At 43.0% G+C, this 25,719-nt stretch overlaps 1 protein-coding gene across 1 annotated transcript in view; it reads left to right on the plus strand.

The window, feature by feature from the left end:
* The window catches only part of DDX43 (DEAD-box helicase 43), a 232,407-nt gene extending 211,234 nt beyond the window's left edge, over positions 1-21,173 (plus strand). The window contains exon 16 of the mRNA XM_073626798.1: positions 21,057-21,173. Coding sequence (XP_073482899.1) covers positions 21,057-21,167 — 111 coding nt within the window. The 3' untranslated portion in view covers positions 21,168-21,173. The remainder of the gene's footprint in view (positions 1-21,056) is intronic.
* Positions 21,174-25,719: the final 4,546 nt, after the last annotated feature.

Raw genomic sequence — 25,719 nt, forward strand, 5'->3', positions numbered from 1 at the left:
CTACTTTGATTAATGCAAGGAATCCAGCTTCCAGAACTATATATTATACAGTCTGGAGGGCTTATGCTTCCTGGTGTGAATCCAAGGGTCAGAGATATATCATAGGCAGAATTCTTGCCTTTCTACAATTTGGCGTAGAGATGAAATTGGCCTTGAGTATTAAGGGCCAAGTTTCAGCCTTATCAATTTTATTTCAAAAACCGCTTGCTACGCATTCTTTAGTCCGGGGTTTTATGCAAGGGGTGTTGCGGATTAATCCGTCAGTTAAATCACCTTTGATCCCTTGGGACTTGAACTTAGTTTGTCAGTGTTACAAAAACAGCCATTTGAACCTATACAGCATATTCCCCTTAGTCCTTCTGACAAGGAAGCTGGTATTTTTGGTTGCTATATCCCAGCAAGGAGAGTTTCGGAATTGGCTGCTTTTTCTTGTAAAGAGCTATATTTGATTTTTCATGAGGACAGGGTGGTGTTACACCCTCGTCTAGGTTTTTTTTTACCAAAAGTAGTCTCAGGTTTCCACCTGAACCAAGATATTGTCCTGCCATCGTTTTTCCATAACCATGTTCCTGGGAAAGAAAAAGTCACTACATTGTCTTGATGTGGTGAGAGCAGTGAAAATCTTTTTAAAGGCAAAATTTAAAGGCAACTGCTCTGATTCGAAAGACTGATGTCTTATTCTGCCAGAGGGTCCTAAGAAAGGACAGGCCGCGTTGAAATCCACTGTTGCGAAGTGGATTCGACGAGTGATAATTCAAAAATAAATGAAATTGAATTAAAAAAAAAAATTAAAGTCCACGCATGTTTTAAATGCTACACAATCTATGTGGCTCTGAGTTTTATAGAGACACAGTGGCATAAAGGGACATCTACCTGGATTTGACCAGTGGGAGATTGGAGTACCTGTCAAACTGAGAGGCTGAGAAGCACCAGTTACAATCCCCTAGAGTGGGGGCAGTGCAATTTAGATCTCTATTACATCTGTAGGTCACAAGATCAAGATGAGAGCAAAGCCACTGTGGCAGTTGAATGTGTGCACAGACTGGAAAGAGTTTTGGGTGCAGCACTGGGACTGTGTGATCAGTGTCCAACAGGAGGATATTGCCGTGGGATTTTTATCACGGTGTGAAAGGAGGCACCTTTGGGATTGGATTTCTGACACATGGAGCTTGTGATGGACATTATTGCATGCACATTTTATGCATGTTTTCTTTAAGTTTTTTTTTTTTGGTGTGTTTTTTTCCACATTGAATTTCTTAATTTGTTTGACAAGTAATTTTATTAGTTTAGCCACTTCCCGCCCACTGTACGTCATATGACGTTCTGGACTTTGAGTGGGGATATCTGAATAATGCCTGCAGCTGCAGGCATCATTTAGACATCATTCTTTTCCGACGGCTATTCCCTGCACCGTAAAAACAATCATAACAGCTGTATAGCCATTTGTTCTTACAGGCGGTGGGAGGGGATTGCTCCCGCCACCCTCCGATGCTTCTATCAGCTCGCCCGTGCGATCGGCAAGCCGGAGAAGGTATCCGCCGGCAGTGGAAGTTCACCATAGAGAATACTGTGGACCAGATGGTCCCCGGCAGTGTCTATGACCTTCGGAGGCTGGGCATGACGTTATGACATCACGTCCGGCCCCGGCAGTTGTAAACACTGCCGTATATTCGGCTGGAAAGGCTGAGATGTTTTTTTGGGGGTTTTTTTTATTGCAGTCTTTTCAGGCTAGAGGAGAGATGTGGGAGTCTGGTAGACCCCAGATTTCTCTGTAAAGAGGACCTGTCATACCCAATTCCTATTACAAGGGATGTTTACATTTCTTGTGATAGGAACAAAAGTGATTAAAAAAAAAAAAAATTAAAGGGAAAGTGTAAAAAAATAAACAAACAATAAAAAATGTAATTTAAAGCGCCCCCGTTCCCGCGTGCTCGCATGCAGAAGCGAACACATATGTACAGCGCGCCCATATGTAAATGGCGTTTAAACCACACATGTGAGGTATCGCCGCAAACATTAGAGTGAGAGCAACAATTTTAGCCCAAGACCTCCTCTAACTCTAAATGTGTAACCTGTAAAAATTTACCGAAATTTGGCGCCATTCCACGAGTGTGCACAATATTAAAGCGTGACATGTTGGGTATCTATTCGGCGTAACCTCTTTAACATTATACAAAAAAAATGGGCTAACTTCAGTGGTTTTGGTTTTTTGTTTTAATTCATGATACCGTTTTTTTTAAATCGTCTTCCAGGGCAGCTCCTCCCTGAAACCGGAAACACATTCCACCATTATAAATTTGTTTGCCTTACCTGTGTGCCTCAGTTGTTTTGTGTTTCCGGACCCACAGGAGCTGAAAACCGTTTATTATTTTTCCTTCAGTCTCTGTGCTAAATTGCAGGGGACTCCCTGACGAGCATCCCATCCAACCCAGCGGGCCTTGGGAGGGCGAGCAGGGGCAGCAACCTGAGCCTGGGGCTCTACCTGACATTTCGCCCCTGCAGAGGTGTATGCAATCACCCCCCCCCAGCTGCTTTCAAATGCTGCTGGCATTTCACCCCTGGTACAGTCTGCCAGTGGAGGCCCGCCTGCCTGGCCACCCGCTCACCGCAGAGAACAAAGCCCAAGCAACCCCACTGCGGTGGATAGCCCGCGGCACTCTGCAGGGTCCTGGCCACATGTGTATGAAAGCCTGCCCCAGGAGGTGTACCAAGATGGTGCCAAGAGCGTCACATCCGGGTCAGCTGCCATCTTGACAGAGGCTGGAAGCCTTCGGGACATTGGAGAAGGTCACTTATGGTGACGTCGCTTCGGGGCCACGGCGTGAAAATTTAAAAGAGACAAATGGCAAGGCCTCCCTCCCTAATTAAACTCCAGGAAGGAGGACACCGGCGGGGGAAATAACATGTGCCGGTACGTCCACCAACCTGCATAGGGTCAGTTGGGGGTGGGGCTGGACCTGAGGCAGGAAGCAGTTAAAAGGACACTCTCTCTAAACAGAGGATCCTGGTGGCTGACAATGTCGGATGCTTCTCCACCATGCCCTGCAGATCCTGCAAGCCAGGACAGCTCCAAGGTAATCCAGAGTAGGGCTGCAACTAACAATTATTTTTATAATCGATTAGTTGGCCGCTTATTGTTTTGATTAATCGGATAAAATCATTAAAAAAACGTAATATGCCATTTTTTTCGTTTATTTAAAGTAATAATGAAAAAACTGAGTGTTACACTCAAACTGCAGAATAAAAAACATTTACCATTAACATTACACAACTTTGCAGCAGTACAAAAACAACAAACATTCTGAAGAGGTGAACTATATAACTATTCAAGAAACTTTGCATTTAAATGTAAACATGCTCGGGGCTAAGGCTGGCTCTCTTTTTACAAACAATGTTGCCTACAGCCTCCCGGGAACACCAATGATGGGGTACTATTCCTCCTGGGAACACCAATGATGGGGTACTATTCCTCCTGGGAACACCAATGATGGGGTACTATTCCTCCTGGGAACACCAATGATGGGGCACTATTCCTCCTGGGAACACCAATGATGGGGCACTATTCCTCCTGGGAACACCAATGATGGGGCACTATTCCTTGTCAAACAAATTAATGTACTGTACTACTACTGATGAGTATTCTGTGTAGCCACTAGCTTAATACTTCACAGTATGCAGCTCGGCTCACACGGCTGCTTCTTGCGCCTCTCTGTGTATCAAGGCAGCAGCGGGCGGGGCTGAGAATAGCAGGGGGGCTGACGTCAGTGAGAAGGAGTGGCGCGAACGTGCCTGGTCACATACGGCGGCGCGGCCTTGTACACAGGAGGATTCTAACGGACTGGCAGGGAGGAAGGTGGCAACAATTTTCATTATCTATAATATCGATTAATCGTTTCAGCCCTAATCCAGAGTACTCTGGAGTCACCTCTGTCTTCACCTCACTACAAACCTTTGCTTAAATGCAGTTTGGTAAACCGCCTACCTCACAGGGTCCTCTGTGCTTGATTACAGGCAAAGGCCCCAGAGCAAAAAAGGGCGAAAATCAGCAGAAAAGCATGCGCTTCTTGCGGCCACCGGTTTCCTCCCGACTGGAAAAAGCCACAATGTCAAAAATGCATAGACAAAATGGTGGCTAAGAAGTTGCAAGGCTACCTCCAACGACATGCTCAGTTCATTCAAAAAGGAAATAAAGGACACTATTGCACCACTACGCTCAGCAGTTGAGAAGTTGGAGATACTAGCAAGTTCCAGCCAACCAGTACCCCATCTACCAGTGGGGCATGTTTCCCTTTGGGTAGCGGGGAAGAGGTGGATCAACAAAAACGGGAGAATAATTCAGATGAATTGGAACAGGAATCCGAGGAAGGGCTATGCTCAGATTCTGAAGATTATGATCTGGCATCAGAGGGCAACTTATTTCCCTCATAAGACACGGACAGTTTTCTTGGGGCTATAGCTGACACGCTGGGTATCAAAGAGAAAAAAGCCGCAGAGCTTTCACTGCACGACAAAATGTACAAAGGGCTGCAGCCCAAGGAACCCAGAAAGTTTCCAGTACATCAAACTCTTAAAGACCTAGTCAAGAGGGAGTGGGAAGAGCCAGAAAAGCAGCTCTTCATACCAGCAGAGATTAAACGCAGGTATCTATTTGCAGAGACAGATACCAAGACCTGGGCAGAGTCGCAAACAAATCCGACTTGTCTTTGGACAATGTGGGTACCTTAAATGAAACCCCATGGATAATGAGATAAAAGCCCTACTGAAGAGGGCTTGGGAAGCTGGGGCAGCAAACCTGAACCCAGCGATAGCTTCCACTTGCAGAGCCCGCACCTTATTAGTATGGTTGACTCAACTGCAAGAGTTACTTGAAGGTGACACGCCAAGGGAGGAATTAGTTAGAACTATCCCCACGCTAACCAGAGAGGCAGCTTTCCTAGCAGATGCCTCAGCCAAAAGCGTAAAAATATCTTCTAGGGTCGCGGCCTTAGTAAATTCGGCCCGAAGGGTCCTGTGGCTGAAATCATGGCAAAGAGGGGGTATAGCTTTCAAGAACAGGCTGTGCTGAATCCCATTCACAGGAGATCTGCTGTTCGGGCCTGACCTAGAAATGGTACTAGACAGGACCGCAGCAAAGAACAAAGGGTTTCCCCAGGCTAAAAAGAAGCAGGGGAAGACGCCCTTTCGTCAATTCAAAAAATTCAACAAGCCGAGACCAAAAAAGCGCTGGGGACAGCAAAACAAGAAAGGCATAAGAGAATTCATTCTCAAGCCTACCAATCCAAAGAGCAAAAAACAATGACTGTTTTGAGGTGGGAGGCAGACTGGCAGCCTTTGCCCACCAATGGAGGGAAGCTACAAAAAACGAGTTTGTCTGCCGCACCATAGCAGAGGGCTACACAATAGAATTTTCTGCCTGCCCCCCCCCCCCCCCCAAACCAAGTACCTAGTGACCATCCTCCCAAGGGAAGAAGACCAGGCAAATTCCTTTATAGAGTCCTCGGAAACCCTATTGACCCAGAAAGTGATCCGTCATGTCCCGCAAGAAGAGGAGAAAACTTTTTTTTTTTTTACTCGCACATCATCTTAACCACTTAAGGACCGGACCATTATGCTGCTTAAGGACCAGAGGACTTTTTCCAATTTGGCACTGCGTCGCTTTAACTGCTAATTGCGCAGTCATGCAATGCTTAAACGAAATTTGCGTCCTTTTCTTCCCACAAATAGAGCTTTCTTTTGATGGTATTTGATCACCTCTGCCGTCTTTATTTTTTGCGCTATAAACGGAAAAAGACCAAAAATTTTGAAAAAAAATATTTACTACTGTTTGTTATAAAAAAAAAAATCCAATAAACTCAATTTTAGTCATACATTTAGGCCAAAATGTATTCGGCCACATGTCTTTGGTAAAAAAAAATGTCAAGCGTATATTGGTTTGCGCAAAAGTTATAGCGTCTACAAACTAGGGTACATTTTCTGGAATTTACACAGCTTTTAGTTTATGACTGCCTATGTCATTTCTTGAGGTGCTAAAATGGCAGGGCAGTACAAAACCCCCCCAAATGACCCCATTTTGGAAAGTAGACACCCCAAGGAAATTGCTGAGAGGCATGTTGAACCCATTGAATATTTATTTTTTTTGTCCCAAGTGATTGAATAATGTCAAAAAAAAAAATATTTACAAAAAGTTGTCACTAAATGATATATTGCTCACACAGGCCATGGGCCTATGTGGAATTGCACCCCAAAATACATTTAGCTGCTTCTCCTGAGTATGGGGATATCACATGTGTGGGACTTTTTGGGAGCCTAGCTGCGTACGGGGCCCCGAAAACCAATCACCGCCTTCAGGATTTCTAAGGGTGTAAATTTTTGATTTCACACTTCACTGCCTATCAGTTTTGGAGGCCATGGAATGCCCAGGTGGCACAAAACCCCCCCAAATGACCCCATTTTGGAAAGTAGATACCCCAAGCTATTTGCTGAGAGGCATGGTGAGTATTTTACAGCTCTCATTTGTTTTTTTCAATTTTCAAAACTTTGTGACAAAAAGTGAGGTCTGCAAAATACTCACTATACCTCTCAGCAAATAGCTTGGGGTGTCTACTTTCCAAAATGGGGTCATTTCGGGGGGTTTTGTGCCACCTGGGCATTCCATGTCCCTGAAACTGTGATAGGCAGTGAAGAGTGAAATCAAAAATTTACGCACTTAGAAAGCCTGAAGGCGGTGCTTGGTTTTCGGGGTCCCGTACGTGGCTAGGCTCCCAAAAAGTCTCACACGTGGTATCCCCGTACTCAGGAGAAGCAACAGAATGTATTTTGGGGTGTAATTTCACATATTCCCATGGCATGTTTGAGCAATATCATTTAGTGACAACTTTGTGCAAAAAAAAAAAAAATTGTCTCTTTCCCGCAACTTGTGTCACAATATAAAATATTCCATGGACTCGACATGACTCTCAGCAAATAGCTTGGGGTGTCTACTTTCCAAAATGGGGTCATTTGGGGGGGTTTTGAACTGTCTTGGCATTTTATGCACAACATTTAGAAGCTTATGTCACACATCACCCACTCTTCTAACCACTTGAAGACAAAGCCCTTTCTGACACTTTTTGTTTACATGAAAAAATTTTTTTTTTTTGCAAGAAAATTACTTTGAACCCCCAAACATTATATATTTTTTTTAAAGCAAATGCCCTACAGATTAAAATGGTGGGTGTTTCATTTTTTTTTTCCACACAGTATTTGCACAACGATTTTTCAAATGCATTTTTTGGGGAAAAGACACACTTTTTTAAATTTTAATGCACTAAAACACACTATTGCCCAAATGTTTGATGAAATAAAAAAGATGATCTTACGCCGAGTACATGGATACCAAACATGACATGCTTTAAAATTGCGCACAAACGTGCAGTGGCGACAAACTAAATGCATTTTTAAAAGCCTTTACAGGTTACCACTTTAGATTTACAGAGGAGGTCTACTGCTAAAATTACTGCCCTCGATCTGACGTTCGCGGTGACACCTCACATGCATGGTGCAATTGCTGTTTACTTTTGACGCCAGACCGACGCTTGCGTTCGCCTTTGCGCGAGAGCAGGGGGGGACAGGGGTGCTTTTTTTTTTTTTTTTTTTTTTTTCTTTATTATTTTTTTGCTTTTTTATCTTATTTTTAAACTGTTCCTTTCATTTTTTTATTTTTTTTAAATCATTTTTATTGTTATCTCAGGGAATGTAAATATCCCCTATGATAGCAATAGGTAGTGACAGGTACTCTTTTTTGAAAAAATTGGGGTCTATTAGACCCTAGATCTCTCCTCTGCCCTCAAAGCATCTGACCACACCAAGATCGGTGTGATAAAATGCTTTCCCAATGGCGCTGTTTACATCCGGCGAAATCTAAGTCATGAAATGCTCGTAGCTTCCGGTTTCTTAGGCCATAGAGATGTTTGGAGCCACTCTGGTCTCTGATCAGCTCTATGGTCAGCTGGCTGAATCACCGGCTGCATTCTCAGGTTCCCTGTTGAGACAGGAGAGCTAGAGAAAAACATGGAAGACGGGGGGGGGCATTCCCTCCCACTGCTTGTAAAAGTAGTCTAGAGGCTAATTAGCCGCTAGGATTGCTTTTACATGAAAGCCGACCGCTGGCTGAAAAGAATGATACTAAGATGATACCTAAACCTGCAGGCATCATTCTGGTATAACCACTCAAATTCGTGAATGGCGTACCTGAAGACAAAAAAATGGTTAACAATAAAACACAGTAAACGGGTAAAGTATAAAAAATTGCATACCTGAAAAGCAAACATGATAAAACATAATAACAATAAAACATTGCAGAATAGAATACAGTAAAAAAGAGCAGAACAATAGAGAGAGAGAATAGAGAGAGAGAGAGAACAATAAAACGACAACTATTTTTTTTTATTTTATATATATATATTTTTATTTTTTTTTTTACACTTTTTTTTGTAACTAACTTTTATAACTGTAACCAGTTCCAGGTTCGGGTCTCTCAAAATGCGATGGCATCTTGGGAGACCCTGTGAAAGTGTGCCTAGTCTGTGCAATGCTGTACCCTACGCTAATACTTAACTAGTGAATGGTAGCGTTCAAAACATTCACCAATGCAAAGACCAGGATTGTCAGGACAGGAGGGACAATAATAGCGGGTGTCACGCCTATATCCGCGCTTGCTGCAGACACGACATCTTTTTTGGGGGGGGGGGGTTCGTTGGGTAGGGGTACTCGGGAGGACATAAAGAAAATGCCTCTCATGCAGCCGACTGCATTTGGTTGGGGATGTGAATGGGGGAAGTACGGGCGCTGCAGAAGAGGTGGGTTCCCAATTAGGATTGGCGAATGCAGCAGGAAGGGCACTATGGGCACGACGGGCCTGTTTGTCTTCTTCTTGGTGGCAGTGGGACACTACTTGTGCTTGCCACCTCACCAGTTTGAACTGCACTTATGGGACTCGCCACGTCACCAACTGTTACTGCAGTGCTGGTTTGACTACGACCGGGGTGTACTAGGCCACTGGTGCTTGCCAGTTCACCAAAACACCACCAAAAAAACTGTTAGCGATCGCAGGGGTCAGGCCTGACTCTACGAATGCTGTAGTTATGCGTTTAGTGTTTTGTAAGTGACAGTGATCGATCAATACTGCACTTGGGTGGGGTGGGCCGGGCGGAGGGGCAAAACGCATGTGCTAGCAGGTATCTGGGCTGATCCCGCTAACACTGCATTTTTGGGAACCCTAAACTGCTGGGGACGCTAGTATAGATCTGATCGGATCAGATATTGATCCGTTCAGATACTATACCACTAAGGGAGGTGTACGCTGCGTGTGTGGGTGTTAGCGGTACTGGCGCTAACCCGACGCTGCTTGGGGCTGGTGCTTACCAGTTCACCAAAATGCTACCAAAAAAACTGTTAGCGATTGCAGGGATCAGGCCTGACTCTGTGAACGCTGCAGTTATGCGTTTAGTGTTTTGTAAGTGACAGTGATCGATCGATACTGCACTTGAGTGGGCTGGGCTGGGCCGGGCAGAGGGGCAAAATGCAGGTGCTAGCAGGTATCTGGGCTGATCCCGCTAACACTGCGTTTTTGGGAACCCTAAACTGCTGGGGACGCTAGTATAGATCTGATCGGATCAGATATTGATGCGTTCAGATACTATACCACTAAGGGAGGTGTATGCTGCGTGCGTGGGTGTTATCGGTACTGGCGCTAATCTGACGCTGCCTGGGGCGACGCATATCACCGCCGGACGATTAGGGGGCTAAACCGTTATTAGGTAATAAACGGCGGGTGCCCTGACACTATAAAAAATGAACGAACTAACCAGCGTCACCTGTAACAGTTATACGGTGATCAGTGGTGAAAGGGTTAACTAGGGGGCAATCAAGGGGTTAAAACATTTATTAGATAGTATATGGGGGTCCCTGTCGCTATAAAACGCTGACGGCGAACCTAAATATTTACGTCCCTAACTAGCGTCACCAGTGACACTAATACAGCGATCAGAAAAATGATCGCTTAGCGACGGGGTGATCAAGGGGTTAAAACTTTATTAGGGGGGTACCCTAGACCTACAGGGGGCTAATACTAACTGCCCTAACACAGTAACTGTCACAAACTAACACCATGCAGTTATCAGAAAAAAAAAAAAACTGCTTGGTGTCAGTGTGACGGGGGGGGGTGATCGGGGGGTGTTATGTGTGCCTGGCATGTTCTACTGTGATGTGTGTGTGTTGTGCACTCACATTTCAGTCTTCTCTCCTCGGCGCCGGAACGGAAACTGCTGAGCCAAGGAGAGATGACATCACCTGCCTCTGTGTACTACACAGAGGCAGGGGAAGAATCTCATTGGCTGGGAGCGATCGCGGGGGGGCACGATCGGATGGCCTCCCCCTCATCTCTGATCGCTGCCAGACCAAAGGCGACCGCCTCAGGCACCGGGGGGGGGGGGGGGTCCGATCCCCCCGCCCGCAGGAAGGCAATCACGTACCAGGTACGTGATTTTGCCTGCCCGTGCCATTCTGCTAACGTATATCAGCGTGAGGCTGTCGTCAAGTGGTTAAAGAAAAAAACTTCAGGCAAGCTAAGGCTCATACTGAACCTCAAGTCGTTCAACAGAAGAATAAAATACAAGAGATTCAGGATGGAGTGTATGTATTCAGTCAGGAATATCCTGCCAGCAGGGATTTTCATGGCTACGATAGACTTAAAAGATGCTTACTTACATGTCCCCATAAAGGAAAGTCATTAAAGACTCCTAAGGTTTGTGATCCAGGGACCGGCGGCCACCCTGCACCTTCAGTACACGTCTTTGCCTTTCGGCATCTCTTCTGCGCCCAGGATCATTTCAAAGATAATGGCAGAAGCTCTAAAAGGCCTAAGACAACAAGGCATAGGCGTGTTACCTTACCTGGACGATCTACTGTTCTTTGCGGATTCAGCGGAGACTCTAGAAACCAACCTTCGCACAAGTATATGCGATCTACAAAACCTAGGGTGGATAGTGAATACAGAAAAATCGCAGCTGATCCCAAGCCTGAGAGTAGTGTGTTTTGGGTTATGTGCTGGACGCCATATTAACCAACATCTTCCTGCCGGAAGAAAAGAGCGAGAAGATCACGCAGGCTATAGCCTCTCTGGTGAGGACCAATTCCATCACGATGTCGTGAATAATAAGTCAGAATAAGTTGCGCCTTTTTAAGGACAGGTTTCCCGCACAATAATTATCATTGAGTAATTTTAACGAGGATATTTTTAAGATACAAAATCAATCTATATGACACAGTCTATGCATGTGAAACTTTTTCACGGAGACGTGTGAGCATACGAAACAGTTATTTATTGGTTGACAAAAACAAATAATCACATGAAATTAAGATACCGATTGCGTTACGTGAACGTCTTGAAAATCAATAAAAACACTTGCAAAAATGGGCGTACCGTTCCTTTGACATAATATCACCATGGTAACTTCTCGGTAGAATCAATAACCTTGTGAACTTGACAATTAAACAGAACGTCTGTATTTCACACGTACAACCGTTACTATACTGCAGGTAAGTAAGTGGTTAAAAATGTGAAATAAATTAGACGTTTGTATTGTCAATAAATGTGGCAACTATGCAAAAAGAAAAACATGATGAAAAATTTGAATCTTTAGAGAAAAATCTACAAGGCGGTTATTGATTCGGGAGAATGATTATCATTTGTATAATATTCAATACATCAATATTTGAGAGAACATATCAATATTTGAGAGAACATACAAGATAAAATCAACATGACATAATTACCCATTCCAGGATGGCTACAGTTCCTATTGGCTGGTTACCAGAGTTAAGATGGCTGCCGTAGTTTCAAAATGGATACTCTTAACCACTTCAATACCAGGCACTTAGACACCTTCCTGCCCAGACCAATTTTCAGCTTTCAGCGCTGTCGCAATTTGAATGACAATTGCGCGGTCATGCAACACTGTACCCAAACAAATTTTTATCATTTTGTTCCCACAAATAGAGCTTTCTTTTGGTGGTATTTGATCACCTCTGCGGTTTTTATTTTTTGCGCAACAAATAAAAAAAGACCGAAAATTTTGAAAAAAAAACAAGTTTTTCTTTGTTTCTGTTAAAACTTTTTGTAAATAAGTACGTTTTCTTCTTCAGTGACGGGCACTGATATGGCTGCACTGACGGGCACTGATACGGCGGCACTGATGGGCACCGATGAGGTGGCACTGATGGGCACTGATAGGTGGCACTGATAGGTGGCACTGGTATGCGGCACTGATGGGCACTCATAGGTGGCACGGATGGGCACTCATAGGTGGCATTGATGGGCACTCGTAGGTGGCATTGGTTACTTATGGGTGGCACTGATAGTTGGCACAGATGGGCACGGATGGGCACTGATAGATGGGCACTGACTGGTGGCATGAATGGACACTGATGGGTGGCACTGATGGCATTGGTTGTTTGCAGTGATGCCCCTAAGGGTGGCATTGCTGGGCATCACTGCAACATAATTGTGCCAATCAGTGCCCATTTGTGGGCACTGGCACAGATTTGGCACATGTGGATGGCCATGGGGTACATACCTGGCCATCCAGATGTTGCCCCTTCCCTGGTGGTCCTAGTGGCGATCCCTGGTGGTCCAGTGGGGTGATCTGAGGGGGGGCTGCGCTGATAAACAATCAGCGCAGACCCCCCCTGCCAGGAGAGCCGCCGATCGGCTCTCCTCTACTTGCGTCTGTCAGACGCGAGTGAGGAAGAGCCGATCAACAGCTCTTCCTATTGACAGCGTGATCAGCCATGATTGGACACAGCTGATCACGTGGTAAAGAGCCTCCGCCGGAGGCTTTTTACCAAGATCAGTGTAGCGGTGTGTCAGACTGACACACCGCTCCACCGATCGCCGCGATGCGTGCCCCCGGGGGCGCGCTGCGGCATGTTATCCTGCTGGACGTCATATGACGTCCAGTCAGGATAACACAACCACTTCCCGGACGTCAATCCGCTATAGGACGGGCGGGAAGTGGTTAAAGAGGATTTACTTCTTGTGACCTCCGAGTTCTAAGTATTAGGTGTTGAGGAATCTTTATGAATGTCAAGATATGTATTCATGCATGGTGCATGCGTGTCAGTCTGGGAGTGTGTGTATCTCAGTGTCCCCCCTCAGGGTGGATCCCTGAGCTCTCCTCCTTTCTTTTTTTCCCTGGCATCTTACTTGCCTCTAAATACCATTTCAGATAATAAGACCATAAAAATTATAATGGCTCTGTCCAAAAGGACGTGGCTTCTTTCTATTGGTTTAAGAGACTTAATTATTAACCTTCTCTGGAAATTTAGGGAGTCCGCATAATACCATCTCCAACCACCAGGTGTCTCACATGTGTTTTGAGTTTATCTTTTTAATTTAATACGTTCTATTTTCATAATGTGTATAATGGTGATAAGAGTATATACCTTTAAATATTCTGGTAATCGGTCTAATATAAAATACACTCAGTATAATCTAGATTAATCACTATTACATAAACTGGTTATATATATGTATTTCTATAAATGTATGTCTATAAAAACTGGTCTATCTATGAAATACCCATGTTGTTATATATATATTAATCAATACTACATAAAAATGATTATCCATCTGGATACCTGTATAATTTCTGGTATCTCCAATGGATATTCGTTTATCTAAGCATAGGCTACAGTCTTATATAGTTCTAATCATAATTATATGTTTTTCCTAATACTAATTAGTTTCTTAAAACACTTCTACTTATAAAATCACACTTTCATATACATTTTCTTCATACCAAAGTTGTTTGGTCCGCAGATGCCAAAATTATGATATGTCTCTGTGACCTACAATGTCATAGATAGTTTGAAATGACTTATAATAACCTTATAGATATTTTTTAAATATTTTTGACTTGCACCAACTTCAAATCTTTCCCACTGGATGTTTAAAGATGACTTGTTTGTCTAAACAGTTCCTAAAATTCACACAATGGGTTTTGTTAGCCAAGGTGTTAGCTATTTAAACAGTCCCTCACTTGAACACAATGGGTTTAGGCCAGGTGCGGTTATTTCTATGTGAGAATAGTCTGTATAACCTTGTTTTCCTATGGCTGTAAGGAAAGTTTTCGTTTATTCACTAATACCATGTAAATATCTCCTTGTTTTGTGACGAGAACAGCCATTGTTCTACCGAGTTTTCCTCACAATACATGCTTGTAAAATTCTTCAATATTTGATGTAGTAGAAAAACTTGGAAAACATGAGAACGTCAATTTTGTCCTAAAGGTCTCCAAAAGGGCAACAGTTCAATTATTGCAACATCACAGTTCATCTACTTTTTGAGGTCTAAGCAACTCTCATGTTTCTGCCAGGAAATGTAATATATATTTCTTCATGAATTCACAACAACGATCAGGCGAGGAATGGCAGTGCTAGGAATGATGACGGCTGCGATCCCAGCCATCACCTGAGCACAGATACACATGAGGCCTGTACAGAATCCTTTTCTGTCCCAATGGGATAGCAACCACTCATGCCTAGACACGTCCATTCCTGTTCTTCACTCAAACACTTCAGTGGTGGCTCAATCTGCTCTGCCTACCAGGCACTGACACCCCCTTCCTGCCCAAGCCATTTCAGCGCTGCCGCACTTTGAATGCCAATTGTGCGGTCGTGCTACACTGTACCCAAACATATTTTTTTATAATTTTCTTCACACAAATAGAGCTTTCTTTTGGTGGTATTTAATCACTGCTGGGTTTTTTTACAAAAAAAAAAGAGCAAAAATTTTGAAATAAGTTTTTTACTTTTTTTTTTCTGTCAGTAAATTTTGTAACTAAGTAATTTTTCACCTTCACTGATGTGCGCTGATGAGGCGGCACTGGTGGGCATTGATGAGGTTGCAATTATGGGCACTGATGAGGTGGCACTGATCATGAGGCACTAATATGCTGCACTGTTAGGCGGCACTGATGAGCACTGTTAGGCAGCACTGGGCACTAATGGGTGGCACTGGTGGGCACTGATAGGCGGCAATGGTGGGTACTGATAGGCGGCATGAATAGGCAGTACTGATGGTGGGTGGCACTGATGGTCATTGATCGACAGCAGTGATGGGCGGCACTGATTGCCAGCATTGACTGGCATCGCTAATGGGCATTGATGGGTGACACTGATGGGCATTGAGCGACAGCATTGATGGGCAGTACTGATAGGCGGCACTGGTTGCCAGCATTGACTGGCATCGCATCGCTAATGGGCATTAATGGGTGACACTGGGCATTGATCGACAGCATTGATGGGCAGCACTGATCGCCAGCATTGACTGGCATCGCTAATGGGCACTGATTGGTGGCACTTGTGAGCACTGATTACTGCCATTGGTGGGCACTGATTGGTGGGCACTGTATGGTGACACTGTTTTACTATACTGATGATCAGTGCCCTGATTACATCCCTACATGTCCCCCTGCGTGGAGATGCCGCTGGTCGGCTCTCCTCACCACACACTCTGTCAGTGTTTACATGTGACCGGCTGTGATTGGACACAGCCGATCACATGGTTAAAGAGCCACGGACAGAGCAACAGACAGTGTCCTAGCAACATGGCGCGGCCACGCTGTGTGCCCCCGCGGGTTTTCTGGGACGCCGTCATATGACGGCGTCCCAGAACGAGGGCTGCACAGTCCCTTGGACTGTCATTTGACGGTGGGTGGACGGCAACCAGTTAAAGAGGAACTGCAGTCTGCTCACATAATTTGTAATTAAAACATTGTTACCATTCTGAAGCTTCCCTCCAACCACTTTGCATATTTTATATATTTTTTTTTTTTTTACCACTTCAGCAAATACTGTTGACTTATTCAACTTTGCGTTCATTTATTGTCTCCTTGGTTTCACATCATTGTGGTGTTTTCACAGGGGTATCTTCTAATATGAAATTTATTCAAGATATAAATATTAAAATCTTGGTCACTAACGTTGCTTTATATCGATCTTCTATGGGTTCTATTCTTTCATTTCCCATAGTCTCTTCTTACTACTTCTCTCCATTTTACTCTCCAACCCCCCTTCCCCCCTCCCATTTGGTCTGCTCTCGATCCAATTTCTTATTTCTAGGCCTACTTAAACCCTGCCGCACTTTGTCATTTTTCTAAATGTTTTTCAGAGATTTTAAAGGTTTTCCATTTTCCCCAGATACTGTTATATCTTCCTGGTTGCCCTTTTTCTCTGCTGCATATGTATTCCATTCTGCTGTAGTATTCTATTCGCTCAAACCATTCCCTTACATCCGTTTTTGCTGTACTTAACCACTTCTTTGGAATTAGACCTTTTGCCGTATTCAGCAGTATTGGGGTTAATGTTTTCCCATATTGATTATTTGAGGTTTTTGATTCATGGAATAGGCACGTCTGTAAACTGTTGCTTATCTTTTCTCCAGTTATCTCTTTTATGTGTTCCAAGATTTCCTGCCGATATTGCTTAATTTTCAGGCATTCCCACCAGATGTGTGTCATTGTGGCCCTCTGGTTACATTTTGTCCAACAGTGGGATTGTCCGGTTGATATTTATGTATTTTGTCCGGGGTCTGGTACCATCTTGCCTGTAATTTATAGTTCATTTCTATTGTGTTTTTGTTGCGTAACTGTATACTGCTCCTATCATTTTTGCAATTTGTTGGTCCTTATTTCTTTTTTTCATTTCCCTATATAGGGGAATGGCTCTTGTCCTTCCAGTGCTGTCAATATTCCATATACTTTAGATATACCATGTTTCAATGGGGTTTGTGGCCCACAGATTTTTTTCGATTGGGGCTAAGTTCTTCCCGTCTCTGGTTAGGGTAATGTATTTACCAAATGTTTTAATTGAAGGTATTCCCAGTCACTTATCTTCCATCTGTTTATATCCTTTATTCCAAAAGTGTTCTCATCTTCCCGTGTATAGTGATATCTCTTATTTGTGCATTCCCCATTCTATCCGCTAAAAGTGTTCCCCTTCCTGGGCAAAAAAAATTTGTTCCGGTGAGTGCAGTTAATCGGGAATTATATACCCAATTTTTTTGTCTATATAGTGTATCCCAAATTTTAAATATGTTTTTATAGTCAGATTGTGTACCTCCGAGTCTAATGTTCTGTGCTTACATGATATCCAAATATTTTTGTGCAATATTGTTTTACTTAACATATTTTCAATCTTGATCCACTTTTTTCATTTACCCATTCTACCATCCGTGAAATAATTACTGACTTATAATATCTATTTACTGTATTTATTGGCGTCTAACAGGCATTCTTCTCCCTGAAAATCGGGTGCAAATAGCGCGTGTGTGTTATACGCCGATACTTCAATTTTAGCTGCCTCGAAGGGGACAGGGAGGCGGGCGGGACGAGCGCCATCAGATTACATACAGTGAGAATCTCCTGGGCCGCCATTGGCTGCAGATGGGCATCGATCAGGCTGCATTGAAGGCAGTGGTGTGGCTGCTGCATTGAAGGCAGTGGTGAGGCTGCTGCGTTGAAGGCAGTGGTGAGGCTGCTGCGTTGAAGGCAGTGGTGAGGCTGCTGCGTTGAAGGCAGTGGTGAGGCTGCTGCGTTGAAGGCAGTGGTGAGGCTGCTGCGTTGAAGGCAGTGGTGAGGCTGCTGCGTTGAAGGCAGTGGTGAGGCTGCTGCGTTGAAGGCAGTGGTGAGGCTGCTGCGTTGAAGGCAGTGGTGAGGCTGCTGCGTTGAAGGCAGTGGTGAGGCTGCTGCGTTGAAGGCAGTGGTGAGGCTGCTGCGTTGAAGGCAGTGGTGAGGCTGCTGCCTTGATGGCAATGGTGAGGCTGCTGCCTTGATGGCACTTGTGAGGCTGCAGATGGGCATTGATCAGGCTGCGTTGATGGCAATGGTAAGGCTGCAGATGGGCACTGACCCTTATTTTGCTTCAAAGTTCCTTACTTACATTTTTTTTTTTCCCTTAAACTTCCCTCTTAAAATTAATGTGCGTGTTATACGCTGATAAATATGGTATATCTGGGGTTGTTAGTCCTCCGTATTTGTTTTTTATTTTACTATATGTATTTAATCATCATTGTTTTTATTGTTCTGAAAAAACTGTGGTATAGCTATTGGCAACATTTGGAATTTATATATTATTTTGAGAAGGATCACCATTTTAAACGTATTTATCCTTCCCAATTCCCATCCATGATATAGATTGCAATGAGCTCCTCTTTAACTCCACTTTGATCTCATTCAGTAATGGGATATCATTTGCCAGGTATAACTTGTTGGTGGTCTCTTTTCACCCATATGAATGGGAATTCCTTTTGTAATGCAAGTTATTCATTTTTCTCTACTCTTAAATTTAATATTTCAGTTTTAATAGGGTTTGTTTTAAAATTCGAGAGTTCGCCATACTTTTATATCTCTTTAGTTATGTTTGGCAGCGTCACCCTTGGGTTGGTTACATACATAAGGACATCGTCTGCGTATGCCGTGATTTTATATTCCTCTTCTCCCCTCCTATGTCCTGGTTATTCCGTAAGGTCCCTAGGAATGGTTCCATCGATAGCACATATAGGAGTGATGAGAGTGGGCACCCCTGTCTCGTTCCATTATACATTACAAAAGATGGTGACAACTTCCCATTGACTTTAACTATCGCTGTTGGCCAATTATACAGATTTTTGATCCATCGCATAGTTTTAGGTCCGAGTCCCAAATGTTGGAGAATATCCATCATGGATCCCCAGTCTACCCTGTCAAATGCTTTTTCCGCATCAATTGACAGGAGTATCCATCATGAATCCCCAGTCTACCCTGTCAAATGCTTTTTTCGCATCAGTTGACAGGAGTAGAACTGGGGATCCCTTATTTTCCTATTTTTGCAGCATTAAAGCGGAGTTCCACACAAAAATGGAACTTCCGCTTTTCGGAACCCTCCCCCCCCTCCGATGTCACATTTGGCACCTTTCAGGGGGGAGGGGGTGCAGATACCTGTCTAAGACAGGTATTTGCACCCACTTCCGGCATAGACTCCCATGGGAGTCTATGCCTCTTCCTGTCCCTCCGCGCTGTCTCCTGGGAAACACACAGCTCCCAGGAGATAGAGGGGACCAGTTACGATGCGCAGCGCGACTCGCGCATGCGCAGTAGGGAACCGGGAAGTGAAGCCGCTTCACTTCCTGATTCCCTCACCTAGGATGGCGGCGGCAGCTGCTGAGAACCGAGCGGGTTCTCGTCGTCGCCTGCCGACATCGCTGGACCCTGGGACAGGTAAGTGGCCATTTATTAAAAGTCAGCAGCTGCAGTATTTGTAGCTGCTGGCTTTTAATTTTTTTTTTTGGCGGTTTAGGTGGACCCCCGCTTTAACACTGGTTTTATACTAATTATTTTACTATTTATACTATTATCTCTGCCCTCTGCCAGGTACAAACCCTGTTTGGTCCACCCACATTGGTATCAATTTTTTCACTCTCATTGCCAGGATTTTCGCATAGATTTTTGTATCCACATTTAATAAAGCTATAGGCCTATAATTGGCACAGATGGTTTTGTCTTTTCCCTCTTTGGGTAGTATTGTAATATGAGCTAGTAGTGACTCTCGCCTTGTTTCTTCCTCTTCCCCTAACTTATTAAAGTAGTTGCACATCTTTGGGATCAGTTGGTTTTGAAATTTTTTATAGTATTTGATCGTGAACCCATCTGGACCTGTGCTTTTGCCTGTAGGGATTTCTTTTAACGCCATTTTAATTTCATCTTGCGTGATTGGTTTTTCCAACTCTGTCAATTGTTCCACTTGTATTTTTGGTAATTTGGCCTTCATTAGGTAGTCTTGTATGTTTCTTTTCCTTAATTCTTCTTGTGTCTCTTGGTTTCTTATTTCATAGAGTGCACTATAACATAATTGGAAGGCTGATGCAATATCTGTTGTCTTGTTTACCTTTTCTCTCCTGAGACACTGTTTTTGACACAATTTTTTCTATAGTGTTTTCTCTCTCCCTCTTTTTTCTTGCCCCAATAGAGATTATATTTTATATATAATGTGATTCTGTACTTGCCAAATATGCTGCAGAAATCTCCCTCCACTAAGCCTGGCTGCATCCATTTTAACTGTGGGCAGCTGAAGTTGCTGCCTGTTCACTTCCTGGATTTGCTCTGCAGCTCTCATTGGTTGGTCCTTTTATGACCCCCCCCCCCTTCCTGACAAACTCTCACTAGAATGAGAGCTGCGCATGATGTCATAAGCCTAAGCTTTTTACCAGACAAGAAACAGGAAGTGGGCTGTATGAGGTATATTTACTTATTTACTGACAGAAAAAATGTTTTACTATCCAAAGTTAAAACAACAAGGGCAGAAGGTTTAATAGATGGAAAGATGAAAAAATGACTGAAGGTCCGCTTTAAGTGGTTAAACTGACCTCATTTACAGACTGAAGTTCATTCCTTTGATCTAGAAGTACCAAGTTTTTCAATGTTTCTCTTTATCTCCGGCTAAGCATGATAAACTTGGCAGCAGGCTGCCTGTTTGGTTTTTTTTTTTTGTTTTTTTGTGTTTTTTTTGGACAGTTGTCAGCTGTGAGCAGAGAACTCTGCACTGAATCGGGAAAATGCTGTGTTAAGATCGCAAGGGGGTAGAATCGCAATCTCAATTCTTTAACGATTAATCGTGCAGCTCTATTTAGTAGTGAGAGGAGTTATCTTGGGCTGGCCTTCTAATGTCCAGTCCGCCAATAGTTATAACCTCAAGGTTTTATTACTTCAAATGTCCCTCAGTGGACTCCAAGAAAAGGAACTTATGGTAAATACAAATAATACATCTCTTTCCACCCCACCAAAACTACAGTTCCTTCATTTAATTTTGTCAGTGTCTTCCTTACAGAGAGTGTACAGCATTTTAGATACAGTGAGGGAAAAGTTATAGTAGAATAAAACTAGATTGACGTTACTGTGAAGTCAGCATTGCTGATGCCTGAATTGTGGTTAAGGTGCAATTTTGGTCTCTCTTCTCTTACTTTCAATGTACTGTCATTTTAGGAAGTTCCAGAAGAGCTGCTTGAAATGGCAGAGAGGTATGAACAATTTAAGAAGAAGAAAGAAAGTGAGAGAGAGATGGTCCCCCGTAAAGGACGATGGCGAGACGGCTAATCTAGCGTATGATTTAATATTTCTAGTCTGTTTTCATTGAAGATATATTTGTCTTTTAAGTCAGCCAAAAATTTGCTCCGAAAGAAACTAAACACAGTAACAACCACAAAATATAAAACAATAGTAGTATTGATGCTAATGTATCCAAAACAATATTGTATAAGTGTGAAGAACATCAAATGAATATTAATCATTATAATAGCAGATGCTGAAATTATATACTGAATCACCAACCCTGCATATGCTACGGTGATAAATATGATCAAGGAAATGGTGTAACAGAATTGTTGAAAAAATTATTACATAAATGAATTGAAATTCCAACATACTTAAAGGCAGTAGGTTTTTTTTTATTATAATGCATTTCATATGTGGGTTGAAACAGTCATTAACTGAAACAGCTGTGTAGGAGGCTTTAAACTGGGTGAGGAACAGCCAAGCTCTGCTACTAAGGTGAGGTTGTGAAAGATCATTTCATGTCACAGGTAAGTACACCATGGCAAGACTGAACACCGCAACAAGAGACAAGGTAGTTTTACTGCACCAGCAAAGTCTCTCCCAGGCAAAGATTTCAAAGCAGACTGTGGCTTCAAAATGTGCTGTTCAAGCTCTTTTGAAGAAGCGCAAAGAAACCGGCAACGTTGAAGACCAGGCAAAGTGGTCAGCCAAGGAAACTTTATGCAGCAGATGAAGACACATCATACTAACTTCAGTTCAACATCAGAAGATGTCCAGCACAGAGAGACTCAACTATGCATGAAAACGTAGGAACTGGGGTGCAGGAAAATGTCAGCAGGTGTTCTGTATTGATGAGTCAAAATTTGAAATATTTGGCTGTAGCAGTAGACAATTTGTTCAACGAAGGGCTGGAGAGCTGTAGAATAATGAGTGTGTGCAACAGAGAAGCATGGTGAAGGTCACTTGCAAGTTGGGGGCTGCATTTCTGCAAATGGGAGTACAAGATTTGACAGGGTCAATGGTCACTTCAGTGCTGAGAAATACAGGCAGATACTTTTCTATCATGTCATACCATGAGGCGTGCGATTGGCCCCAAATTTATTCTGCAGCAGGACAACGACCCCCAAACATAAAAACAATGTCAATAAGAACGATCTTCAGCATAAAGAACAACAAGGAGTCCTGGAAGTGATGGTTTGACTCCCACAGACCCCTGATCGCAACATCGGGTCTGTCTGGGATTACATGAAGAGACAGAAGGATTGGAGGCAGCCTACATCCACAGAAGATCTGTGGTTAGTTCTCCAAGATGTTTGGAAAACCTACTTGCCAAGTTCCTTCAAAAACTGTGTTCAAGTGTACCTAGAAGAATCAATGCTGTTTTGAAGGCAAAGGGTGGTTACACCAAATATTTGGACTTGATTTGGACCAGTGTTCCTTTGCTAATAGAAAAAAAATCAGAAGCTCTCAATCATATGTACAGTTTCACAGACCCATACCTATGTTCCAAAACTGCTTTCAGCCATTTGTTTTTTAGTCGTTTTTTGCATGCGTGTTAAGACACTTGAACTTTAGTTAAAACCACCAACATTTTTTCTGAAAGTAGGGTTCCTGGAGAAGAAATACAGTGGTGGTAGTTGTATCCTTTGTCCCATGATATTAGCATGTCGATTTTATCAAACACATGCTTTTAATATAAGAAAAACTAAAGTTAAAATTAGTACACACAAGTCAAGTATATTTTTTTCCTTGGTAAAATAGAAAAGGTTGTGTACATTATCTAGATACCTAACATCTCAACCCTTAAAATTGCACACACCCTTTAAAACCGCAACAAAACTGCAGGACATATTGTTCATAGGTGATGCTTTAAAAGCTCTAACAGGTCATCAGTTTTTAGTTAACCGTAAATATTGGTCCTAAAATTATTGCTCTCATTTACTGGTGTGTGCAGCGCAATGCATGTAATTAGCCACAGGGTGCTATACAGGTTCAGTGGCATTGTCCATTCATGTTTCCAGACTCTGAAGTCCTCTGCAGGGGTATTCCCATCATGATGGGACCAGCTTCACGGAGAGGTAAGGCTGGTTTGTCCTGTTATCAGACCGTTACTGTATTCCTATAACAAGTAGGAAACTCAATAGTTACAGTACTTGCAATTTTTTTTTTTTTCTTCAATTTTTTCCAATACAAAATTCAATAGTACAATAATCATTACAATCATAAAAAGGACAGGTATAGCAATTATATTTTCATTTTCCAGTGTTGCAATAAGTGACATAAGTTCTCTCCCCCACCCCCTCTTGTCCCAACCCCTCTTGTCCCAACCCATGCTAAGTATGTAGCTAGTCTCTATATGTTTACAAATTTATTGGCTATTTTACTCTATATTAATTCCCTATTTAACACTTAACTTTCAGTGGTTCGCCAGTCTGACCCTATCCTCTCCCCTCTAAGGGGGGGGGGGGATCCCATTTTTTCCAACCAGGGCCTCCACATCCTCTCAAATTCTCTAAGATTTCTTCTTTTTGTGTAGACTACTTTTTCTTTACATATAGTTTCATCTATAACAGTGATCCAGTCCCTTACTGCTGGAGGTGTCTTCGACTGCCATCTTATCGCAATAATTTTTCTGGCTTGGAATTAGCATCTCAGTATTGCTACTGTGGTACTTTTCCTCTCCCCAGGTTCCTTCCTATATCCGAGTATACAATGTCCAGCTTCCATCTTCAAAGTTATCCCATAGATCTCACCCATGGTACTAAGAACCCCCTCCCAGTATCTAAATAAATTTGGACATCTCCATACCATATAGATGAGATCTCCAGTTCCCCAGCATTTAGGGCATTTATCATCTGATCTTCTACCATACTTAAACAGCCTCTTAGGAGTATAGTAAGCTCTATATATCAACATCAAATGAGATTTCTGAAACTTTCTGCTAGGGTGAGACCGAAACCAACGGTCCCATCTCCAAAATCCTCCTCCTCTGTTCCTGAGATATTTCCCCTATATTCTCTTCCCATTTCTCCTTATCCTTATGGGTATCCAATCCCATGTTTATTCCTTTACGTAGATGTCCGTATAACTTGGAAATAAGTCCCTTAATTGTGCTCGCCTGGAGTATATTTTGAAAAAGAGGGATTTTGTTCCATTCTAATGCTTGTGTCCTAAATTGAACTTCTAGGGCATGTCGGATCTGCAAATATCTAAGAAAAGAATGTTGTGGTATTTTGAATTCACTTTTCAAGTACAAAAATGTTTTAAGATTATTACCATCATACAGCTGTGTCAGCCTATTAATACCCTGTATTTCTCACTTTTTGACCTTTCCTATTAGAATTACTTCCTGCAAATTCTTGTTCTTCCAGAGGGGGGTATATTCAGATAATACGGTATTTCCCATCTGCTTTTTAACTGTTTTCCATATTTTTGTTATTTTTATTATCAAGTTTCTATAACAAAAGGAGTCCGCCTCTAACGTGTCAATAATTGTTTTATGCAAGGTTCCTGAAAACATTATTCTCCCATTAGGGGTGCCGCCTCCCGGGATCTCGCATCCCATTAAATGTTGCAATTGTGCAGCCAGGTAGTAACTCTCGGGATGCGGCACCGCCAAGCCCACCTCCCCAGGCGGGAGCTGCAAAGTTCGGAGCCGGATCCTAGCCTGTCCCCCTTTGCCAATTAACTCTCTGAAGAGAGTTTCAACTTTTTTAAACCACTTCTTGCATATCCACACTGGAGAATTATGCAATAAGTACAGTAGCTGTGACATCCATATCATTTTGATCAGGCTACATCTACCAGCTATCGATAAAGGAAGCGTTTCCAGATGTTAATTTTTTTGTTTAAACAGCCGGTAATGGTATTAGGTTCTTACTAATGTACCGGTTAGGATCTTTCGTCAGTAGTATCCCCAGATATCCTAACATATCTACCACCGCCAGTTGAGGCATTCCTGACAGAATGGGACCACTCATAGGGTCCACCGGTAAGAGCTCCGATTTCTCCCAGTTTATCGCTAATCCTGTAAATCTTCCAAACTTCTCCACTATACTCATTGCTTTAACTAAAGATTGCCCTAAAGAACTAAACTAAAGAAAAGCAGAACATCTGTATTTAGGGCGATTCTTTCTTCTCCTGTCTACCTCTGAAATCCTCTTATTTTAGGGCATGATCTTATAGAAATGGCCAAGGGTTCCATCACAAGGGCGAAGAGCAGGTGTGACAGTGGGCACCTCTGTCTCGTCCCCCTCTCCAACTGGATCCGGTCCGAAAATTCATTGTTGATTCTAATCTTGGCACTAGGATCGCTGTAAAGCATTTTTATCCATCCTGTAAAAGAAGGACCAAACCCGAATCTCCCCAGAACTTGCCAGATGTACCCCCACTCCAGGCTATCAAAAGCTTTGGTCACATCTAGTGACAACACAGCTCTTGATCCCTCATTTTCTGATGGGGTCTGCAGATTCAGGAATGTCCTTCTAATATTCATACTAGTGGATCTATTGGCAATGAATCCCGTCTGATCTGGGTGAATCAATTTTGAGACAATTTTATTCAACTTGGCTGCCAAGACCTTGGCTAATATTTT

The sequence above is a fragment of the Aquarana catesbeiana genome, linkage group LG04, assembly GCF_042186555.1.
Source record: "Aquarana catesbeiana isolate 2022-GZ linkage group LG04, ASM4218655v1, whole genome shotgun sequence".
NCBI classification, from domain to species: domain Eukaryota; kingdom Metazoa; phylum Chordata; class Amphibia; order Anura; family Ranidae; genus Aquarana; species Aquarana catesbeiana.